Below are 24,567 nucleotides of genomic sequence, written 5' to 3'. Positions count from 1 at the left end.
TAAACACTCGGACTCCTCGTGAGGATTCGAGACCATCTTGTATTGGCTGACCTAGAGCTTCATTAACAGAGCGACCAGCACATGAGAAGGAATAACTTTACTTCAGCATTCATAATAATTTGTAATATGCCTATACATATTTAAATACACATATACACACATATATCTATATATACATCTCATATATATATATATTTTGTCCGGAACAGCAGGTTCCCTAGTGACATTAATGTGTATGAACATGTACTGAATGCCAATGTTGTGGATCTAATCAGGAAGCATTATGGCCGACATAAGACCTAGTATTCGTGTCGACAACAGGGAGTAGTAACTGGGCAAAATAACATGTTTGCGACCCCGAGGGGTCTGAGGGAAATATATACATAATTTCACTAGGACACCCCCACAATTATTACCACGTCTGTGCTTGAGCCACAGCTCACTGCAAACGTACCATACATATATAGACATACAGGTATAGGTTTTTTACATTATTTTACCCCAGTCATAATAGTTGGTGCTGACAGGGTCACCCACATACGTCTGTGTCTCCCAAACAGTGTTTACTTCGGAAAAGCTTACAACTACTGACATGCTGACACTTAATCTCATGAATCAAGTACCACCTGGAGTCGGCAATGCCGACAGAGGGATTCTCATATCTGTTTGTGGCGAAGCACTCACACATGTCGACACACGTGTACTAAACCCCCACCAACATTGCTAAAACGTGTAGATTTCTGACAGGGAAAACACAGAAACTTTCACTAACTCATTTTACACACGCTCATTATATTTTTATATATATATATATATATATATATATATATCTATCTATCTATATATATTTAGTGCTTCATGGTTGAACCTATATCGCACTAAACAACTGTGCCCCCCTCATTTTACACTGTTAGCTGTTTTAACAGTGTTTTGGCGGGCCCAGCATCTCTGTGAGGAGAAAATGGCGCTGTATACAGTTGTGAGGGCTAAGCCACGCCCCCTTCTCGGCGCGCTTCAGTCCCGTTATTTTTGTACATTTTTATACTGGCAGGGGTCAGTATACAGTGCCTAAGCACTGTATACCACTTTGCCAGGTCATATCTATGAGGTATATTGCTGCCCAGGGCGCCCCCCCCTGTGCCCTGCACCCTTGTAGTGCCGCTTGTGTGTGGGAGCAATGGCGCGCAGGTACCTCCGAGACTCTGAAGTCTTCTGCCGTCGCTTAAGTCTTCTGTTTTTCTAATACTCACCCGGCTTCTTTCTTCTGGCTTTGTGAGGGGGGTGACGGCGCGGCTCCGGGAACGAGCAGCTAGGCGAACCAAGTGATCAGACCCTCTGGAGCTAATGGTGTCCAGTAGCCCAAGAAGCTGAGCCCTTGAACTCAGAAGAAGTAGGTCTGCTTCTCTCCCCTCACTTCCACGATGCAGAGAGCCTGTAGCCAACAGGTCTCCCTGAAAATAATAAACCTAACATAAAGTCTTTTCAGAGAAACTCAGGAGAGCTCCCCTAGTGTGTCTCCAGTCTCTCTGAGCACAGAGTCTAACTGGAGTCTGGAGGAAGGGCATAGAGGAAGGAGCCAGTTCACACCCATTCAAAGTCTTATAGTGTGCCCATGTCTCCTGCGGATCCCGTCTATACCCCATGGTCCTTTTGGAGACCCCAGCATCCTCTAGGACGTATGAGAAATCTTTAAAATGTTTACTACTCATAAAAGAGAGGCGCATCTTTGCAAAATGTCCCCATAATTTCATCCGACTGGAGGATATGCCAGTGCTTCAATATAGTATTACGTATGTGGCACGAGGCAATAGAATATGTCGAAGAGAATATCATGCGCTCCATTTCATCATTTTTATCCTTCTTATGTAGTGTATCTACACGATTCATGCACATGCATTTCGAGATTGCATCCTCAATTTCTCCACGTGCATAGCCCCTTTTAAGGAAACGATCTCCCATCTCCTGCAAAGCCACAGGTAGCGCTGTTTGATCCGAAGTGATGGGCACCACACGCAACAGTTGCGAGAATAGAAGTCCTTTTTTGAGAGGGGTGGGGTGGAAACTGTCCGCCATCAAGAGTGTATTTTTATCTGTGGCTTTCCTGTATATCTGGGTGGTTAGCTTATTGTCCTTATTCAGGACACAAACATCCAAGTAATTTACTGTAACTGTACTAAATGACACTGTAAACCTGATCTTGGTGTTTAGGGTATTGAGAGAGTCCACAAACTGTGTGAGGAGCTGTTCACCGCCAGTCCACACAATGAAGAGGTCGTCAATATACCGAATGTAAAAATGTATGAATTTAGAATAAACATATATATATGGACCCTGACGCACTTATCCACTTCAGGGCACAGAATATAGTGATAGCAAAGGGTGTGATACACTAAATGAAAAATCAAACAGCAGCTACAGGCACACTTCAGTCACAAATACAATGCAGATATAAGGTACAAAACAATAATACTGCACTGGACTAGCAAATTTACATATAACAATAGATATGTATATGAAGAGAGATACAACAATGCACAGTAGATACTGGATGTATATCACAGAATATTTGTATAACCTATTCTGAAGTAAGCACACTTGTTCTTAACCAACACTGTATAAAATGACATGTACTGTAGAATACTTAAGTGTCTGTAATAGCACGGCACTGCGACAGTCGGCTTTACAGAGGAAACAGAATCCAGCAATCCCATTGAGAGCAGCCCAGCTAAGGATATGGCGCCAGATCTCTTCAGGGAGTGAGGGAGAAAGTGAAAGCCGCTCCAGGGCAGGTACACCTGCAGTACCTGGGGAGGGGCTACAGGTCAGCGCCTTATCCCCTCTGCTAGACTTCACCCCCGGGTACTATGGAGCCTGTGAACCGACCTGTGCTCCTTGCCCTGGTTGATATAGTGGGGTCCCTGTACGAAACACAGCAGCCGCGCGATCAATCTCCCAAGGATCGCGCCGGATAGCAATTTATCCTCCCTGACGTTTTGCAGCCACGCGACCCTGGAGAGCAGCAGTGGTGGTGTGCCAATGAACCGGTGGGTCCCTGCTGTAAGTATCCGGGAACTAGGCCGCGGGAGTATACAGTGCAGCAGGAGGGAGGTGATAGGCCGCAGCACAGCATGTCCCCAAGACATAAGAAGTGCTGCGGCCCTTCATAAAAGCTCTTTTCAGGGCTACCTAGTGCAGCGCCCCGTTAGTGACCTGTCAAAGCTTTTAGCCTGTTGGTGCCTCGGATCAAGATCCAACTCTACACCCTGATGTTATTTCCTGTGGAATCCCAGTGTACCCCGCAGCAGAAATATGGTTTTAGAGTATGTAGAACAGGAGTGTGGAACCTCCGGCCCGTGGGCCCAGAGAAGCATTTTGTCTGGCCCGGTGCCCTGCCAAGGCAGTTGCAGAGTGTAGATCCGTCCTCCGCAAACAGCAAAATGGGAGATGTAGTTTTATCACACTGTGCACTGTATAAAGTGTAAGAAAACTACATCTCCCATGATGCAGTGCATAGGAGACGGCTCCGGACGGTGATGTGAGGCAGCTTTACAGAGGGAACTCAATGGAGGGTCTGCTCTGCTGGCTGCGGGCACAGCAGACTATGCTGCGATGCGGAGTGGTCCCAGGACCTGGACCAGTGGTGGGCAGGAGTCTGGAACCTCCGGCCCACCACTGGTCCAGGATCTACACTCTGCAACTGCCTTGGCAGGGCACCGGGCCAGACAAAATGCTTCTCTGGGCCCACGGACCTGTCCTACAGTGGCGGTGAGTGCTTTGCTGCCACTATACTGGGGCATTATGTGTAACAGGCTCTAATGGGGGCAGCATGTGTGAGCAGCTATTACGGTGTCCATTATGTGTAGGGAGCACTAATGTGTGCATTATGTGTAAGGCCACGCCCACTTTCCTAGGAGAGCATGCGCATTGGGGGTAGGGGGAGGGGCACTTCAAAAATGGCCCGCGAATGAGGTTGAAAAAATAAGATTTTAAACCTACCGGTAAATCTTTTTCTCCTAGTCCGTAGAGGATGCTGGGGACTCCGTAAGGACCATGGGGGTATAGACGGGCTCCGCAGGAGACACGGGCACTACAAAGAACTTTAGAATGGGTGTGCACTGGCTCCTCCCTCAATGCCCCTCCTCCAGACCTCAGTTAGAGAAACTGTGCCCAGAGGAGACGGACAGTACGAGGAAAGGATTTTTGTTAATCCAAGGGCAAGATTCATACCAGCCCACACCATCCACACCGTATAACCTGGAATATACGCAACCAGTTAACAGTATGAACAAAACAGTATCAGCCAACGACTGATCTTAACTGTAACATAACCCTTATGTAAGCAATAACTATATACAAGTCATGCAGAAATATGTCCGCACTGGGACGGGCGCCCAGCATCCTCTACGGACTAGGAGAAAAAGATTTACCGGTAGGTTTAAAATCTTATTTTCTCTTACGTCCTAGAGGATGCTGGGGACTCCGTAAGGACCATGGGGATTATACCGAAACTCCAAACCGGGTGGGAGAGTGCGGATGACTCTGCAGCACCGATTGAGCAAACATGAGGTCCTCCTCAGCCAGGGTATCAAACTTGTAGAATTTTGTAAAAGTGTTTGAACCCGACCAAGTAGCTGCTCGGCAAAGCTGTAAGGCCGAGACGCCTCGGGCAGCCGCCCAAGAAGAGCTCACCTTCCTAGTGGAATGGGCCTTTACTGAATTTGGTAACGGCAATCCAGTCGTAGAATGAGCCTGCTGAATCGTGTTACAGATCCAGCGAGCAACAGTCTGCTTAGAAGCAGGAGTGCCAACCTTGTTGGCTGCATACAGGACAAACAGTGCCTCTGTTTTCCTAACCCGAGCCGTCCTGGCTACATAAATTTTTAAGGCCCTGACTACATCAAGGGATTTGGAATCCTCCAAGTCTCCCGTAGCCACAGGCACCACAATAGGTTGGTTCATATGAAACGATGACACCACCTTAGGCAAAAATTGAGGACGAGTCCTCAACTCTGCTCTATCCTCATGGAAAATGAGATATGGGCTCCTATGAGATAAGGCCGCCAATTCGGACACCCGCCTTGCAGATGCCAAGGCCAACAACATGACCACTTTCCAAGTGAGAAACTTTAATTCAACTGTTTGAAGAGGTTCAAACCAGTGAGATTTTAAGAACTGTAACACCACATTAAGGTCCCATGGTGCCACTGGGGGCACAAAAGGAGGCTGGATGTGTAGGACTCCCTTTACAAAAGTTTGGACTTCTGGGAGAGAAGCCAATTCCTTCTGGAAGAATATAGATAGGGCCGAAATCTGTACCTTAATGGAGCCTAACTTTAGGCCCATATCCACTCCTGTCTGTAGAAAGTGGAGAAAACGGCCCAAGTGGAAATCTTCCGTAGGAGCATTCTTGGCTTCACACCAAGATACATACTTCCCCCAGATACGTTGATAATGTTTCGCCGTCACTTCCTTCCTAGCCTTTATCAGAGTAGGGATGACTTCTTCCGGAATACCCTTCCCCACTAGGATTCGGTGTTCAACCGCCATGCCGTCAAACGTAACCGCTGTAAGTCTTGGAACACGCAGGGTCCCTGCTGCAACAGGTCCTCTCTGAGAGGAAGAGGCCACGGATATTATCTCCTGAAGATCTGAATACCAGGCCCTTCAAGGCCAATCTGGAACAATGAGTATTGTCTGTACTCTTTTTCGTCTTATGATTCTCAATATTTTTGAGATGAGAGGAAGAGGAGGGAACACATAGACCGACTGAAACACCCATGGTGTCACTAGGGCGTCCACCGCTACTGCCTGAGGGTCCCTTGACCTGGCACAATACCTCCGAAGCTTCTTGTTGAGGCGTGATGCCATCATGTCTATTTGAGGAAGTCCCCAAAGACTTGTTATCTCTGCAAAGACTTCTTGATGAAGTCCCCACTCTCCTGGATGGAGATCGTGTCTGCTGAGGAAGTCTGCTTCCCAGTTGTTCACTCCCGGAATGAATACCGCTGACAGAGCGCTTACGTGATTTTCTGCCCAGCGCAGAATCCTGGTGGCTTCCGCCATTGCCACTCTGCTCCTTGTCCCACCGTGGCGGTTTACATGAGCCACGGCTGTGACGTTGTCTGATTGAATCAGAACCGGTAGGTCGCGAAGAAGATTCTCCGCTTGTCGTAGGCCGTTGTATATGGCCCTTAATTCCAGTATGTTGATGTGTAGACATGCCTTCTGGCTTGACCACAGTCCCTGAAAATTCTTCCTTGTGTGACTGCTCCCCATCCTCGGAGGCTCGCGTCCGTGGTCACCAGAACCCAGTCCTGAATGCCAGCACACACCCAGCGCCAACTGACACTGGAAACAAATTCCCAGATAATATAGCGCTTTTATATATAATTATCTGTATAATACACTCACTGCGCCTTACAAATCCCCCCCCCCCCCTCTTTTCTGCCCTGTGTCACCATGTTCAGCAGGGGAGAGTCCTGGGAGCCAGCTTCTCTGCAGTGCTCTGTGGAGAAAATGGCGCTGGTTAGTGCTGTGGAATCAAGCTCCGCCCTCTCCAGCGGCGGGCTTTGGTCCCGCTCAATTTTGTAATACTGGCGGGGGATTTTTATATCTACTGCCTCCGCAGCCTATATATATGTATTTGACAGTCCTAGAGGTTTATATTGCTGCCCAGGGCACCCCCCCTGCGCCCTGCACCCATCAGTGCCTGCAGTGTGTGTTATGTGTGGGAGCAATGGCGCGCAGCGTTACCGCTGCGCGCTTACCCCAGGGAAGATCTGAAGTCTTCTGCCGCCTTTGAAGTCTTCTTTCTTCTTATACTCACCCGGCTTCTGTCTTCCGGCTCTGTGAGGAGGACGGCGGTGCGGCTCTGGGACGAACAGCAGGGGAGACCTGCGTTCCGACTCCCTCTGGAGCTAATGGTGTCCAGTAGCCTAAGAAGCAGAGCCTATCAGTTAAGTAGGTCTACTTCTCTCTCCTCAGTCCCACGATGCAGGGAGCCTGTTGCCAGCAGTGCTCCCTGAAAATAAAAAACCTAACAAAATTATTTTTTCAGAGAAACTCAGGAGAGCTCCCTGTAATGCACCCAGTCTCCTCTGGGCACAGGAACTAACTGAGGTCTGGAGGAGGGGCATAGAGGGAAGAGCCAGTGCACACCCATTCTAAAGTTCTTTGTAGTGCCCATGTCTCCTGCGGAGCCCATCTATACCCCATGGTCCTTACGGAGTCCCCAGCATCCTCTAGGACGTAAGAGAAAATCCAATTGGCCCTTGGCAGAACAAAGGTTCCCCACACCTGCTGCAGCAGGATAAAGAATGATGTAGAACAGTCACAATGATGTACATCACGTGGTTTACAGTATATTTTCTGCTTAAAGTAACTGGACTGAGAAATTTTCAGTTGAAACTGAAGAGAAACAAAAGTAATTTGACTTATAATGTGGCAAAATATCATCTCACAATTTGTCCCTTACCATGGTCCAATGTGATGTTTCTAATCCTGCTTTCAGGCAGACCGTTATCACCACAAACTGCAAGGAAAACACATTGTCATGACAGTAATATCACCATAATTAAATTATTATACGTCATACCTATACGCTGGCAGTAAAAAGCACTGGTGATTTCCAGGCTATAAGGTCTAGTCACCATGAAGGTATGCCTTAATGCATCAATGTATTCCACACAGCCTCATTTTAAAAACATCAATTGTGGCATTACAATCTATTAACGGGATAATATTATATAACCCTTACGAGAAAATAAGTGTGATTTATCAACATAACATACCCCCCCAACTGTCCTGATTTCAGCGAGACAGTGCCATTTTTTGGGGACGGTCCCATCCGTGGCCCGCAGTGTCCTGCTGGCGGGGTGGGTTGTGGGGGGGGGGGGGGGGGGGTGACACACCCGGACACCACTGCAGAGCAGCAGAGAATGAATGACGGGTGCATGCACACACTGTGCTGGCTTTGAAGAGGCTGGGAGCTATCCAGCAGCTCCCGAAGCACTGGGCAAGACCCCAGCATGACAAAAATGGAGACGTGACTTGAGGGTTCAGCATTCTCTGCGAGCCCATGCCCCCTTGCCACTAAGCCATGCCCCCAGATTTCAGAATTATATTTGGAGTTGAGTTATTTGCTCAGATTGATTGGAGGTACAGTATAAGGACCAACAACTAAAAATGATTAAAATTTATTAGCCTTTCAGTTCTGCTGTTTTACATCGATGCACTGCTTATCTTTCTGGATTTTTTTAGTCGAATTGAGATGAGGGAGCTGAGAGGGGGGAGACAAGCGGGGAGAGCCGCACTACAGCAGCGTAGCCGGACCTCACGGTAGTGTCCACCTGGCTCCAGCAAGCGGGACCTCTCTTGCTGGACGCTGCCATGAGCGGTGGCGGTGCCCGATCCTCCTGCTAACGCAGCTGTAGCCGCTGCTCTCCCACGTCTCCCATTGGCTCTCCCAGTCTCCTCCTCCTCAGCTCCCTCATCTCAATCCGACTTTTTTAAAAGTCAGATTGAGATGGTCGGAAAGGGAGCCAAAACCTACCGACAGAAGCACGTGGAAGAAGCAGAAGAGGCAGAAGCAGTGGATCGGCGGCTATTCCATCGATCCACGTGCTTTCCGACAAGTCGGAATTCCCGACTTGTCGGATCATTTTGGGGTATACTGAATAGGTCGGAACCCCTTCCGACCTAAAAAAGACGAAAACTGCTGTCTTTACGACAGACACCAGCTTTCGACTTCAATTGAATATACCCCTATATCTTTTGAGCGGATTCCAATTGTAGCTCTGTTCGGGCACGATGGCTGCCAGCGTCTACATTCCAGTTCACCCCCCCCCCCCCCCCCAGGGGTGGCGAGCTGAAATGCGTGAAAAGTGACCCGTTTGGGTGCTCAAACTGTACTTTTTCATGATCGCACCTTGGACTTTGGTCAGGTTTAGCTGCTTTACATGGCTAAACCGGACCTCTATGGGCGCGATCTTCACAAAAACGAGATACAATTGAATATCGAGGTCTATGGACCTTTATGGGCTAAACCGGACCTCTATGGGAGATCTTCACAAAAATGAGATACAATTGAATATCGCCCCCACAATCTCTCGTCACTTTAGACGGGAGATCAGGCGCGTTAATTAATTGACTACTGCCTTTCATGTCACCCTTGGTAAAGCCCTAGCACTGTTCTTTTCAGGGTTATACTGAAGAATAACGAAAACACATTCCGCACAGCTAATATAAACCATGACTGAAAAGCACTAAAGGCAGTCTGAAACCTAAAATAGTCTATCCAGCAAAAGTTTTAGGACGGTATGCACAAGCCAATGATGTCACCTAAAGGCAGGCAATCCATTAAACGCAAAATTGTGTAATGAGCTTGGTCATGAACAGAATGCATCCCAGAATCACACCATGTGTCTTTTATTTACAAGTCTATTATCATACTGCTCAATGTTATATAGTGGTGAAATACCTTATATGCAGGGGGTTGTTTTATAATGCATGGAGAAAAAGTCAAAATCATTAATGCTTTGACTATCTGAATTCTGAGTCCTGAACTTCAGTGAAAACATTTTAAGGAAAGTAAAAAAGAAATCAGCAAACCAACATAAAAACAATTAAAAATAGAAATGTTTTAAACTTACGGTATATACAATATTTCCCAATAAAAGGTAGTCTGATGTTTTCCCATTAGCAAACACATTATCTGTATAAAAACAATACCGGGAAAAGCCATTGTTTGTAACATTGCACCTATATACAAACACATATATAAATATATTCAAATAATTTTGAGCCCATACATAAACACATATATACATACATATACACATCTAATTACCCAGTGTAGTCACATAAGGTATTCTGTATGGACTTTTGTTTTATAGTAAAACGATACGTAAAAAGATATTTATACTAAGGTAGGAGGCTACTGCATGTCCTGTGTGTCATTTATTACTGGCGTATCTTACCATGCTGCAGAGCTTTCAATGGGAACCAAAACAGGATAACACTATGGAAAAGACCATTCAAGCAATGAACCCAAAAAACCTGCAAGAATACAGAAAGCAAAGAAATTCATTTGTAAGCAGTGAAGCCGATGACCCATGACCCGCCTTTATCTATGTGCAGGAAGTGTGACTGTCAGTCAGAACACCAGCATTAAGCGTTATCACACAACAAATGTGGACCTAGGTTTCTTTTCTAAGGACAGTAACACACATAAATACAGTACCTGCTAAGCAAAATCAAAATTGTACAACTTACGTATGAAAATCAGAAAGAACTGTGGTTGTACATACAAGATACAAAGATTAAAAAAAAAAAAATGTGCAAAGCCAAAGTGATCGATCTTTGGACTGATGCAATGAGAGCTGCCCATTTAGTTGTTTGAGTAACACTATGTGCATCTATCTAGGCAGTAATTAGCAAAGTAGGGCCAATAAGTAAAATTACATAATACAATTAACAGGATCGCAAGCGGAGGCAGAAACTGATCACATATTTAGCATGGTTTTAAAATTGTTGCTAATGTATATGAATCTGAAGGCCCGTTTCTTTATACATATATATGATAAATGTATGCTATAGTCAAAGCCAAACCAATAATAAAAGTGGGAATACATACACTCTGTCTAAAAATTACCACCATGTACTGTATATGATTGGTTACATGCTGAGCAAACATCTCCACACTGGACTTTTATTTATCAGTTATAAAAAATATATATACTCCACTTTGCTCCTAAACCATACACATTTCTTTGGATTCTGTGTGCGCATTAGAGCTTATCTCATGTAACGCTTGCAACCCATTAACCCCATAATTGACTGATGGCCCGTAGCTGTAAACGTTCTCTGCACCTCCCCTTACTGCATCGTTACCTCCATATTTTCTGTGACAGGCAGCGCAGGTGGGTGCAAGATAAATTAGCTTCTTCTCTTGACCATACTAGTCACATACTAAGCCTGTAACCCCTGTGGGGCCCTTTTAACCTTTCACCCTTCTTTCCATAACAAACATCTCAAATACCTCACAATATAAATGAAATGCATATATTCCCCAATCTATTCATTCAGCATAACATTAAATAAAATAAAAAAAAGATCTTGAAAAGGAGGTGGACGATGAAATTTCAAAACTTTGTCCAGAAAAAACAGCTTAAGTATCATCCAGCGGTTTGCTGTACTTTTGATTAATTGCATTATTCCCCATTTGTCAGGTTACTAGTCTCAAATCACATTCACATAAAATACTTTTTCTCATCTCATGTTTTTTTTACAGTTATACCAAGTGTTTCACTCTGGAAAATGTTGAGTTATAAATGCCAAAACAAGCAACATAATACTTTCATTTTTTTTTTTAAAGCATAATACGAATGCAGAATGTTCCCGTTCTAAAGTCCCAGCCTATTGTAATATCAGAGGTAATTTTGTTGTGTGACAATAAAAAGCTACTGAGGAATTTAAATTCTTGAACGAGCCATTGAGAAATGTATGCTGGAAAAATTCAGTTTCAGAAATTATAATAAAATAATAATAAAAAATAAAGACTTAAAAAACCCCCAAAACAAATAAAACTAAACAATGAATCATTGTGTTTGATAATTTTAAAATTATGTTTACACAACTACATTTGTGAATTTAAAAAAATGTCCTTCAGAGTTTACGAGAAAGACATTGTTTCCTAAAGAAAAGAGTACGTGAAGCAGGAAATTAGAAGCTGAGAGATGTTTTTGTACTTTTTAACCACAGTATACAGGATTTGCGTTCACGGTAAATTGTTCTACATGAATTCTTTCACTTTCTAAATACCGACCATGAAATCATCACTCGGAATTTGCTTAAATTCAAGCGAATTTCTTTTTTAGGTTTCAAATGTGAAATGTGCTGCAAAAGGTTTGTGCTAGAGGATACAAAAAAAGAAGTCTACGGATATGAGGGCCTGCGCAATTCTAACACGCTTCTCGCCGTCTCCTCTTTAGTCTTTGAAACAATTCTCCACAGGGGTTGGTAATCCATTAGCACACAAAATACGTAAGCCATGACATCTAAAAAGGACAAGTAACATTTGTCTATTACAGACAGCTTCATTTTGCTGAGGGAAAATATTTAATAATGTCCAGACAGGGATTGGCTAATGCAGCAAAAAGAAAAATGGAGTATCCATTGTACAAGTGAAAGGCTAAATAAAATACTGTAGCGCAATACTAACCCAACCCTTTTTCAATATTTCATGTTAAGGCAAGTCCCTGGAATGCCCCTGAACTGTTTACCCTAATGTCCTCATGGCAACTAAAAGAATGGAGGATAGTACTGAAAAGCTCTGTCAAATGACTGAATTCTGATCGGAATTCTATGTCCGTATCTATCAGATGTTACATGTTTGAAGGAGAACAGAAATGGTTCCTTTGTTCAGGCAAACTCAGAATTCTGTAACTATAGAAAAGTAAATGTTATTCTGTTGTATAGTGGGAAACTTTTTTTTTTTTACACAATAATGCATGTCAGAAAAGCTTATGAGGGAATAATCCCCAATAAATATAGTTCCTTTCAACGCGGAATTGAGGACATACTAGAGCACTGTTGCTACATGTTGATCGTCCCAATATTAAAAACATTATTCAAAACGGAAAATAAAGTTCACAGATATTATTTAAGCAACGTCAGGATCTATTGGGCTATCTATTTCCCTTGTGAAAATGTCACATGGAAGTTTAACGATATGGATTTTGCTCATAAGACTCAAATACATTTTTCTTACTTTTGTATTGAAATCTAGCGCTTTTTGTGACGTCTTGTACAATTCTGGATACTTCAACATGTTCTCTTTGCGGCAGGTTCTCTCAAATATTCCAAGAGTCAGAGGCGGGAGTGCTGTGAACATCTGAGGCAATGAGACACAACGTAAATGTAAGAAGAAGTGAATTAGCTATTTATAATAACAAGTGTTGTAAAATGACAGCAAAGACCTACCACATTGTACAGACCAATACACCATCTTTCAAAGAGAATCTGTCCAGAAAATCCATTCATAAAGGCAAACCAAATCTGAAATACATAAAAGCAAAACAAAACACATCAGTCACTTAAAAAGTCAACATGGTTCACTCTGTTTCCTTCATACCATATTTTGTGATAAGGATAATTAAATATGCTAAGAGACAATGAGACTGCATGCTGAAAGTTAAACGATTCCAGAAATCTGTCTGATTTATTGCGACCTACATGAAAGTGTTGTTCAGTTACAGATCTTAAAGAGAATATATCTAATGTAGCAATAAAACTAAAAATTCACACAACTTGTTTGAGACTATAGTACAATATAAAAAAAGTGGCAAAAAATAAATAAAAAATTGGCTAATCACTATGCTTAAGTTAATATGCTGCTATTATTCAAACACTGTAGATTGATATTGTGCCAAGACCTGTGTAATGTAAGTTCCCCAATAAAAACAAACATACCCGTGGTTGCTATGCTTTGTTGCTAATCTGCACCGAAAAACAACCCCCAACGAAAACAAGAAAAATAGTTTTGACATTTCAAATCCTTAAAAGAACTCTAATATATTAAGATTTGGCAAACGGAATGTAATAATTTAAAATATCAAATGAGAGACAAGTCAGAAGCCTAGCCAGCAATGAAAGGATTAAAGAAACAAGAAGAGAGAGGGGAAGGGGGGTCTCTCCTTGGAGGTACAAAAAGTGCATGACATGCCGTACAAATGAATTTTAGCAACAATGTCTTGGGCTTTGTCACACTGAACGCTTCATTTACCCACATTATGGAAGCATGAATTGCTACAAATTAACCATTTATCAATATATACCCAAGCTGGCTTTCACAAGACCAGTTGCTCAGGATAAAATTGTTCTTTCACCAATAACAGCTCTTCAAAGAAAAAAAAAAAAAAAACCCCAACACAAAAACAAATTGCTACATCTAGGCATGCAACATTAGACAGCCATTGCCCTAATCTGTACGTCACACACACTCCTCAGAGACAGGGCACTTATTTTTGCTTGAGGTTTCATGTAAAACATACAAACAAAAAAACTCTTAGTACTAATGAATGAAAATTAGTCAGTCTATTTTAATGTGTCAGTTCAATAGTTTAATAGATCCTGCCCAATTACATCTCCTCTGTACAGTCTACACATAACCTCACATATTTTGTCTTTATTCACTTTCCCATCCTCCTGACCCGTGGCCAATATTGCTGTGTGATCATGTCATATAGCTCACCCAGAACCTTTGCAAGGGTGGTCTTCTGTTTGCCGGCGGCCGGGCTCCCGACGACCAGCATACCAGCGCCGGCATACCGACATCTTTTCTCCCTCTTGGGGGTCCACGACTACCCTGGAGGGAGAACACCGTGCCCGCAGCGTGGCGAGCGCAGCGAGCCCGCAAGGGGCTCATTTGCACTCGCCCAGCTGTCAGGATTCCGGTGCCGGTATGCTGGTCGCCGGGAGCCCGACCGCCGGCATACCCTACTACACCCCTTTTGCAATCTGACTGGACCATTATGCAATAGGTAGCACCTATCCCTGTTTCTCAATGCCTATTTCCCTATAGATTGTAAGCAGGGCCTACCTCTATGTCTGTCTGTTATTAACCAGTTTAGCTCTAATTGTAAAGCGCAAAAAAATATGCTGCACTATATAAAAGGTTAATAAATAAATAAATAAATAATAGATAATTTTCCACTATTTTTTTCTTCTGCTTTTTAACCAGAGTAAGCTGTGATGAGTCAAAATGATATCTCAACTGGTATCTATCCTTCACTGTTCAAGCATGCAGTGATTACTCCCATTCTGAAAAAAATAAATTCTGACCCTAACTCTCTCTCAAACTACCGTCTCATCTCTCAGCTCCCATGTCTCTCCAAGCTACTTGAGAAACTTGCCTACACTCGCCTCACACACTTTCTTAACTCATACAACTTATTGGACCCACATCAATCAGGCTTTCGCTCCCAACACTCCACAGAGACAGCACTGACTAAGGTAGTGAATGATCTGGTCACTGCAAAGTCTAAAGGTCATTACTCACTACTTATTGTTCTAGATATCTCTGCTGCTTTTGACACTGTTGACCACTCTCTTCTCATACAAACACTGCAATCCCTAGGTCTTCAGGACACGGCCCTCTCTTGGTTCCTATCCTACCTATCTAGTCGCTCTTTCAGTGTCCGTTTCTCTGAATCCACCCCCCTCTTCGCTACCACTTTCAGTTGGAGTACCGCAGGGCTCAGTCTTAGGTCCTCTGCTTTTCTCAATCTATACCTCATCTCTTGGGAAACTAATCAGCTCTTTTGGATTTCTGTGTCATCTGTACGCAAATGATACTCAAATCTACCTATCCTTCCCTGATTTGTCTCTATCTGTATTGGGTCGAGTCACTGAATGCCTCTCTGCCGTTTCATCTTGGATGTCATCTCGCCACCTCAAACTTAATATTTCTAAAACAGAGTTAATTATATTTCCACTGGCCAATAGCAGTTACCAACCTGATATTTCTATCACTGTTGAGAACTCTACAATCAACCCTACACCACAAGCTTGCTGCCTAGGTGTCATACATGACTCAGAACTGTCCTTTGCTCCCCACATTCAATCTGTCTCAAAATCATGTTACACGCATCTAAGAAACATAACCAAAATACGATCATACCTTACACAAGACACTGCTAAAACTGTAATCCATGCTCTAATTATCTCCCGCATTGATTATTGCAATATGCTTACTGGTCTTACTAAGAAGAAACTTTCACCATTACAATCCATTCTGAATGCAGCTGCGAGGTTAATATTCCTCGCTAGACGTTCATCGTCTGCAGACTCACTATGTTAGTCCCTCCATTGGCTACCTGTATTCTACCGTATTCGGTATAAAATACTGTTACTTACACACAAGGCTATTAACCATACTACACCAACATACATCTGTTCACTTATCTCAAAATATCTCCCAACCCGGCCCCTTCGCTCTTCACAAGACTACAGGACTTTTTTCAGGCTGCACCCACTCTGTGGAATGCCCTACTACACACATTAAGACTCTCCTCTAGTCTTCAAACCTTCAAGCGTTCCCTGAAAACTCATCTAGTCAGACAAGCTTATCAAATTACAGAACCGCTCACATAACCTTCATAGCTTTCCTATCCAATTATATCTCCACAGTACAGTCCACAAATATTTAATTCTTCACTCTCCATTCCTCCTGACCCTGGTTCATCACTGCTGTGATGTGATATCATGCAGCCCACCATGAACCTTTGCAATCTGGTGGACAACTATGCAATAGCACCTATCCTTGTGTATACAGTGGGGCAAAAAAGTATTTGGATAGCCACCGATTGTGCAAGTTGACCCACTTAAAAAGATGAGAGGTCTGTAATTTCCATCATAGGTACACTTCAACTGTGAGAGACAGAATCTGAAAAAAAACCTAGGAAATCACATCGTATGATTTTAAAATTTTAACAATTACACTAGATGTTGCGCTAGACATTTTTTTTTTTTAAATCCCCCTCCTATAGCTCTCTCACCACTTCAGAGTTTGGTCAGATAGAGTGCATGGCCAGAACGAAAATTTAGTGCTTAGCTTCCCTTGTGGCCTTGTTGAGAAGTCAATCTCTTGTGAAGTGGATGACAGAAAGGCCCAGTAGGTGGGCACAGATGGGTATCGTAGATGGGATGTGGCTTCTAGTATGCAAGCTGTGCCGGGAGATAGCACTCTCAACTGTTGCTTGGAGGAGTTACCAAATGCCTTCGGACACCATGCTATAAAGGTTTGAGGCTGCAGGAAAACGGTTACACACTGGTGTCCTCTGAAGTGGTGGAACTTAAGAGTGGTGGGCCCAGGTGCAAAAATATAATTTTGGCCCCCTTCTCCACCCCAAACAAAGTTCACAATATGCCACACAGCAGTGGGTGACAAGTAGGGGCAGAGGGTGGCAGCGTAAGGCAGGGGGAGACCGAGGCTGAGAGCAGAAGGCAGTGGAGCTAGAGGGTGAGGCAGTAGGTGACAGGGAGATACACTGGGTGACAGGTTGCAAGCATAATGCCTTGTGTGGTGTGGAGAACAGGGGGCAAGGCATGTACCTTGGTGGGGGCAGAAACACAGCGGCCCCTAGTCTATCTGTGACAAGAGCTCCCACCCCTTGTGTTTTCCTCAGTTTAACATTTGGTCAAGCAGACTCTAACAATATCAGTGACACTGGTTGTGAGCGGCCTTTAAATCACAGACAGCAGTGAATCAGAAAAATAATGTACAGCTGTGTGTTAATTAGAGGCTGTAAGTGGCTGTGATCATCAACACTGATAGGTGGCAGGCCTACTCTATCAGTTCGGCACACAAAAGGCCCACCCTGCTCTCTGCACTTGGCCATTCATCTGACATTGCTCAAAATGGTCTGTGTGGGGTCTAGGGGATCTTATTACTGGTCCTCTGGGTCTCTCACACAGAAAGCAGTTATTTTGGATACCCACCCTACTTGCCCGTAATGTCCTCCTTTGGTGGACGTCAGAGGGTCTGGTCATTCTGGAGAAGAAGCTGCGGACCTTCAACACAGTACTCCGGTTCAAATAGGTATGGCTCAATGGATACCAACACAAAGATACCTTGATGTGTTTACCACCCTCCCTCTTGCTGTGAGTGTTGGGGTACACCTTCTAATTATTGTAAGCTGACTACTTTTGGGTATCACCACCTGACTGGTTTGCACTTCAGAGAATGAAAGACACCAGACGGGACTTTTAAAGGGATCAGGGCACTACTCGGTTAAAAGATACCTTGATGTGTATACTCCCTCTATACTTTGTGTGAGTGGGGTACGCCCTTGAGCAGCTTCTAAAAATCTGTATTCTCACCTCGTTACTTGTTCAAGAACAAACTACACATTGTATTTCTTTTGTTATAATTTCTTCTGGGGTACCCATTCCGGATATATATCACCTGAAGAAGAATTGGAAATACGAGAAATTCTCTGCACCTCTCCTAAAAAGGGATGTATTAGCTTCTTTCCTATTAAGCGCACCGTATGTTATACAGGTCCAAAATTTGTGTTGTGTGACAATGGGTTGACAAAGTCTAGGTAGACACCAAATGGTAGATATGCACAAGGACGACACATGAAAAGATCGACGTGAGTTTTTTATTTTCTGTGTGTAAATTTTTACCTTTTAGCACGTGGAACTTCAGCTAGTGTACTGCTTTGCTCGCCATGCTTCAGGCAAGGTGCTACGTTACTGCTGCACTTGGCACAGATTACTATTCCCAATCATAGTCCACGTGTATGGAAAAGTACAAGATGGTTGAAAACCCCCCAAAAACTTATGTTGACTTTTTAATATGCAGACCATTGCCATGTCAACCATTTGAACCTGTCGACCTTTTGACCATGTTGACCAAAAGCATATCGACCTATCATCTGTATACTGATTTAAAGATGACGATCCACAACCCCACAAGGGAAGGAAATACAGGTTGAATCCCAAATCCCAAAATACTGAATTTTTTGAGGGCGACTGAGATAGTGATACCTTTGCTTCTGATGGTTCAATGTACACAAACTTTGTTTAATGGACAAAATTATGAAAAACTGGAGCATGTCCGCAGCTTCACTTGAGTGGACGTCTGTTATTGCTCAGCGGAACTACTTTTACAAAGACTGTAGTGCCATGTCATATTGCGATGTATATTTTATATTGTACACATTGATAAATAAATTGATCACAAAATGTATTTGTAAACAATACTTGCAGTATTTCCTTCAGCAATTAACACAAAAAGATGCTTGGGGCTACTAACTTGTGAGCAAGCCATGTAAAGCTGCTCATGGGAGAAGAAACTGGTCCTGAGATTAACGTATGCAGTCCTGACCATTTACCCCTGCGACTTGTTGATCGTCATAACAAAGCAGAAAATGTACAGGAAACTGCAGGCGCTTGAATTGAAAATGAAAATTGTTGGGGATAAGGGGTATACATGGTATAAACACAGTCTCACCTACACCATGTCCTCTGCCTCAATTCCTCTGCAGAGCAGTCACTTTAAGTCGGGTTCCACTGCATAACTTGGGAGGAGTCAAGTTCCACATAAACATGTTCGGAACACCAACTTTCAGTGCAATACTGTGCGCTGGAAGTCCAGCTGTACTGAGTCCACAAATTCCACACATATAGCCATTTTGGACTGCAGAAGCCTGCACACGTTGAGTGTCATGGTCTGGTTTTTCCTTTATTGCTCGTCTCCCTGATGCTCTTCACATATACAATAGTGAAAATGTGATCCAAATTCATCCAATAGTTTTTGAGTGATGCCGGAACGAACCCAGTCAAAAATGCAGATTTTTTTTTTTGTGTCTCCAGTTTATAAACAATCCCTAGCAATATATTTCTCAAATAAAATCGCTATATACAGACAAAACCCTTACACTTTTATTATATGTATAGATATTGGGAAAAAAAACATACATTCAGGCTGTTTGTATAAGCTGTATATGAAACATAAATGCATTCTGTGTTTAGACTTGGGTCCCATCACAGAGATATATAGATATATACTGTACAATGATATTATAGCATGCAAATATTCCAAACTATGAAAAAAATCCAATATCAAAAATACCTCTGGTCACAAACAGTTTGGATTTGGGAGACTCCTCCTATATCGCAAATAGCTGGAGGTCTGAGCTAATTCCGCTGATGCAGGATCATTTACACAACAGTTAGGCCGGAGAGCCCATAAACTGGCATCCTACTGCATTGCCTGAGCAGGCCATTTCCTAGAAGTATATCTTTTTGAATTTGTAATTTGACCTAGTTTGTTTTATGCAGGGTTATAGAGTCCGTACGCCAAACCTTCTACTTCGATTCCTGTTTTACTACTGTCCAACTTCTTCATAAATGGCAAATGTATATTAAACATGCATTCAACCTAGACTACTACAGGTTGAGTATCCCTTATCCAAAATGCATAGGGCCAGAGGTATTTTGGATATCGGATTTTTCCTATTTTGGAATAATTGCATACCATAATGAGATATCATGGTGATGGGACCTAAATCTAAGCACAGAATGCATTTATGTTTCATATACACCTTATACACACAGCCTGAAAGTCATTTTAGCCAATATTTTTTATAACTTTGTGCATTAAACAAAGTGTGTGTACATTCACACAATTCATTTATGTTCCATATACAGCTTATACACACAGCCTGAAGGTCATTTAATACAATATATTTAAGAACTTTGTGTATTAAACAAAGTTTGTGTACATTGAGTCATCAAAAAAACAAAGGTTTCACTATCTCACTCACTCAAAAAAGTCTGTATTTCGGAATATTTGGATATGGGATACTCAACCTGTATTTGAATCTTAGTATAATTGAATCTGTTCAGTACATGATTTCATTTTAGGCCATAAGTTACTAGAAGAATACATGTAAACTAAGACTAAGATGGGTTAATCATATGTGTGTGTACTGTGCGATGACTGTACGTGGTAACTCAATTATCACAATGTAGTGGGTAACTGCAGCATGGGGTGATTAGTGCAGTTTAGACATGGGGTAATTATAAATGTGTTTTGTCGGATTCCGCGGCCAAATCCATTGGCTCCATTTCCGACAATGTCAATCCGACTTTAAAAAAAGTCGGATTGGCATTGTCGGGAACTGGCTGCTCCTTGAGTACTGCATTGTCGGATCCGACAAGCATTGAATACCCCCCTTAGTATGCCTCACTTATCCTTGACCTGTACTATATTATGTATTACTTGCTCACACAGATCAGTCTGTACAAGGGACACTTCAGCTCACTTCACTATCCAGTTATTCCCCCCTAATTTTGAACAAAAACTTTATTGCTTTCAGAATAGAGAACAAACATTGCTGTGCTGGTCATAGTATTTTTTGTCTTGGTTAACAACAGTTTATTGGCTTTCTCCTCCTGCTGTTTAGCTTTTTTCCCCTTGAAAGATACGGATCAGGCTAATATGCTCACAGACGTGAGACTGATCTGGAGAAGTACATAGGAAATGGGGAATTATGATTTGTAGAAGCCTGTAGATGCGCTAATGCAATCACTGTTATTTACGTAATGATGCTACAGTAGAGTCTGAACATATCTAACCATTCCACAACTCCCACTCCACAGCCCTAGTTTTATGGGTCATTACTGTCGCCTGCAAAAAAAAAGTCTAAACTGGAGTATGGCTTTATGGATCCAATAGTAAAAGCGAAACCAGATACGGATTAAGCTACAATATAAATATGAAATAGAAGAACTGTTTGTCTATTGTGAACAGAAATTCCTATAGCGATACATTATATTTTCCAAGAACAAACCTGTTTAGAGCTGATCTCCGTGTGCATTAATCACTTGCTGTGTGCAATTAAACAAGGTAGTGGAAAACATTAGTGATACTGTAACCATATGTATAACAAGGCGGATTATGACAACCAAGTGAAAGGTGAAAACGCTCCCACTGTCATTATACTATAACGATTAATAGTAACTTGATGTTTACTGCCCTTCATTTATTACAGTGAGACCAGAACGTCACTAAGACAATATCTAGATCTATACAGTTCAATATATTCCTACTACATAGGAAATTTGGAGCCGTTACGTGGCAATATGCGGGGGACAGGATGCTTTTCCCATAGGTAACAGAGTTTTTTTTGTATGTTAAAGAACCTATATCTATCTATCTAATATCCAAGGAGAGAGCTGACACTAAATTATAAACAATAAAGTACTTGTGTGCCATTGCTACAATGCAAAAGTCCCATCCAGTGAAGAACAACAGTTCCAGAGCAGGCACGGCACTACAGGATTTGATTAATTGAATATTTATGTCAAAAACAAGTACATTACACAGCAGAGTCAATATATATATATATATATATATATATATTAAAAATACAACAGGTGCGCTCAGTCCAATAATACAGATAATCTTGAACAATATAATAAATTCAATCCACCACACTCCGGTCTGGATAGGATCGGTGCACTTGGGTCTATCTGTGTATAAGACCGCAGCTCCCAACTGTCACTAATATATCCCAGAATCCTATGGGAATTTGAACATCTAGAAAAACAAACAGATGGGGCGCTCCGAAGTCTTTGACGAAACGCATAGGGGTGTGGCCTGCTGATGTGCCTGTGTGATCCCTCTCCTGCGTCCTCCGATTGCCGGCAAGTGAAGGTGTCCTGGCGTGCGGTGGCCTTTGAAGAAGCGGCGTGGTCCGTAGTCCCATCCAAGGCGTGCATCTGAGGAGGTTTGCCGGGGATATTCATTATAAAGCCACGTGCTGCTGAGCGTCACTGGAGGAAATCACGCTCTAAGGCAGACTTCCTCCATTTCAAACTTATGCTCTCATCCTTCAGTGCTGCCCTTTCTCTTGCTAAACAGTCATACTTCAAGAACCTCATCTCCTCCCAGTCTTCCAACCCCCGGCGCCTCTTTGCCACTCTCAACTCACTCCTCTGCCCACCTCCACCTCGTCTCCCTTCCTCACTCTCTGCTCTTGACTTTGCCACTTACTTCACATCCATGTTGTGATGTGGTACGAGCACTAACGTTGTGAACTGCACTGTGATGCTGTTTTAACAAATTAAATTGGTTCAGCACTATGGAGCGCCCCATCTGTTTGTTTTTCTAGAGATTTTATATATATATATATATATATATATATGTTTACATACAAACACACACACACACACACACACACACACACACACACACACACGAACAAAGGATAGCGGCACTCCAGTGTACTTTTTCAACTGATAGAATGTATTGGCAAATGGAAGCAAATACCAGCGTTTCGAGGCAAGCACAGCCTCTTTGTCAAGGACGCTGTGCCTGCCTTAAAACATCGGTATTTCCTTTGTCCGTGTGTACTATCCAACACAGAGGGCACCCGTGGTAGCTGACGCTTTTGGTTTGGAGTGCTGGGCCACTGTGTACTATATCTATCTATCTATCTATCTATCTATCTATCTATATATGTATGTATTATATATATATTTTTTTTTTCTTTTCTTCATTAAACGTTAGTCATATCTCTGCCTTCTATTACCAAAGGCATAAGCATTAAACGCATTCTGTATACTCCATCTGTCTCTATTACTGGAACTATAACTACCCACTTATTGGAGTAGATTATAAGAATATCAACAGCGAAGTTCTGTGTATTGTGCAATAAACCTCAGCATGTGTCGGGCTGCTGTTATATGATCACAAACTCTGTGGTATTTCTTTAGAATGTTTCATTTTATTGTTTTAACTGCTGGTGTACTTGGGCCCAAGGAGTCTTCAGATTTGCCGTATTTTTTTGTTATTTTTTTGTTAAAGTCACAAGAGGGGCGTAGCACTTATACCCCCAGATCCACTCTCCTGATGCAACATTTCTGCATACTAACTAGCAGCTTACAAACAGTCAATAACTTCCTGCTCCCACGCCTGCTCAGCACAAAGCACAACTCAAAGAGCACATTCAGGACAGGCAGTTGCTCAACACAATCCTTGATGGTCTCGCTGCCTTCTCACTCACAGCAATTGCCCTTTCAACATCTGCAAAACTTGTTTTACTTGGCACAGAATGTCTATCTGGGAGATCATCAATATGCCTTGGAAATACATTTAATCTGTTTTCTTTACGATTTTCAACAGACTGTGAGAAATGGGTTATTAGTGATAGCCAAAAGAATACTCTATCACATGCTATTTAAGATGCACGCTAATGAAATACACTGCACCAAACTAAACATCAACAAAACCCTTATCCTTCTACTATTAATAAAGTGCAGATCCCAATGTTAGAGGGGGTGAGATGGGAGAAAAGAAAAAAAAAAAAAAAAAGATGTAAAACAGTATATTGACTTGTCTAACAAACTTGTTTTGGAAATTAATCTATGACGGGGGTTTTCAACATGCAGACCTCCACCCGTGTAACTACACATCAAAGCATGCCCTGCCACATTTAGCATGCTCTAATAGTAAAAACTGTAACAGTTCCAAGCAGCTGGAGTGATCTATGATCTAGGAGATATGGTAACAGGTTGAACATTTTAGAACCCTGGATGTTTACATACCACATACATTTTTACAGGTGATGTGCTGAAATGCAATAATTCCTTCACTCATGTTATCTAGTAGTGTATAACCTTAACCACAAGTGCAGCGCATGGGTTGGGTATGAAATGTTGGCTGTCAGGATGCAGACAGCGGCATCGTGACAGTCGAAATCCCGACAGGGGTCGGTAAGTGGTGTAACACTCCCCCTCCCTTTTAGGTGCCTAGCCCTAAACACCGCCCCCCCCCCCCAACAGATGTAACTTAAGCCTTCGGTCACTGTCTGCGGTTATCATCCCAACTTTCTTTAAAAAAAAAAACCTGTGTATAGTAACAGTTTCTCACAAATAGCGAAGCACTATACAGCTTGGGTTATAGTGGTTTCCCATGTCTCATATGGGTGTAGTATGTTATGCCGGCGCTTGGGATCCCGACTGTTGGCATGCAGGCAGCAGGGTGAGCGCAAA

General features: G+C 42.7%; 1 protein-coding gene across 9 annotated transcripts in view; it reads right to left on the bottom strand.

The window, feature by feature from the left end:
* The window catches only part of ATP8A1 (ATPase phospholipid transporting 8A1), a 613,161-nt gene that overhangs the window by 59,069 nt on the left and 529,525 nt on the right, over positions 1 to 24,567 (bottom strand). For 8 of the 9 annotated variants that reach the window (XM_063920998.1, XM_063920996.1, XM_063921000.1 and 5 more), the window contains 5 exons: positions 12,982 to 13,056; positions 12,770 to 12,892; positions 9,978 to 10,056; positions 9,651 to 9,712; positions 7,475 to 7,531 (listed from right to left, as the gene is read on the bottom strand). In XM_063920998.1, coding sequence (XP_063777068.1) covers positions 7,475 to 7,531; positions 9,651 to 9,712; positions 9,978 to 10,056; positions 12,770 to 12,892; positions 12,982 to 13,056 — 396 coding nt within the window. Of the gene's footprint in view, positions 1 to 7,474; positions 7,532 to 9,650; positions 9,713 to 9,977; positions 10,057 to 11,878; positions 12,445 to 12,769; positions 12,893 to 12,981; positions 13,057 to 24,567 lie in introns of those variants that run through there. The other variant, XM_063921003.1, reaches the window with a different exon arrangement.

This window comes from Pseudophryne corroboree, chromosome 1 (genome assembly GCF_028390025.1).
Source record: "Pseudophryne corroboree isolate aPseCor3 chromosome 1, aPseCor3.hap2, whole genome shotgun sequence".
Taxonomy (NCBI): Eukaryota; Metazoa; Chordata; class Amphibia; order Anura; family Myobatrachidae; genus Pseudophryne; species Pseudophryne corroboree.
The sequence above is the reverse complement of the archived record's forward strand: the minus strand, read 5'-3'. Positions and strand labels throughout refer to the sequence as shown.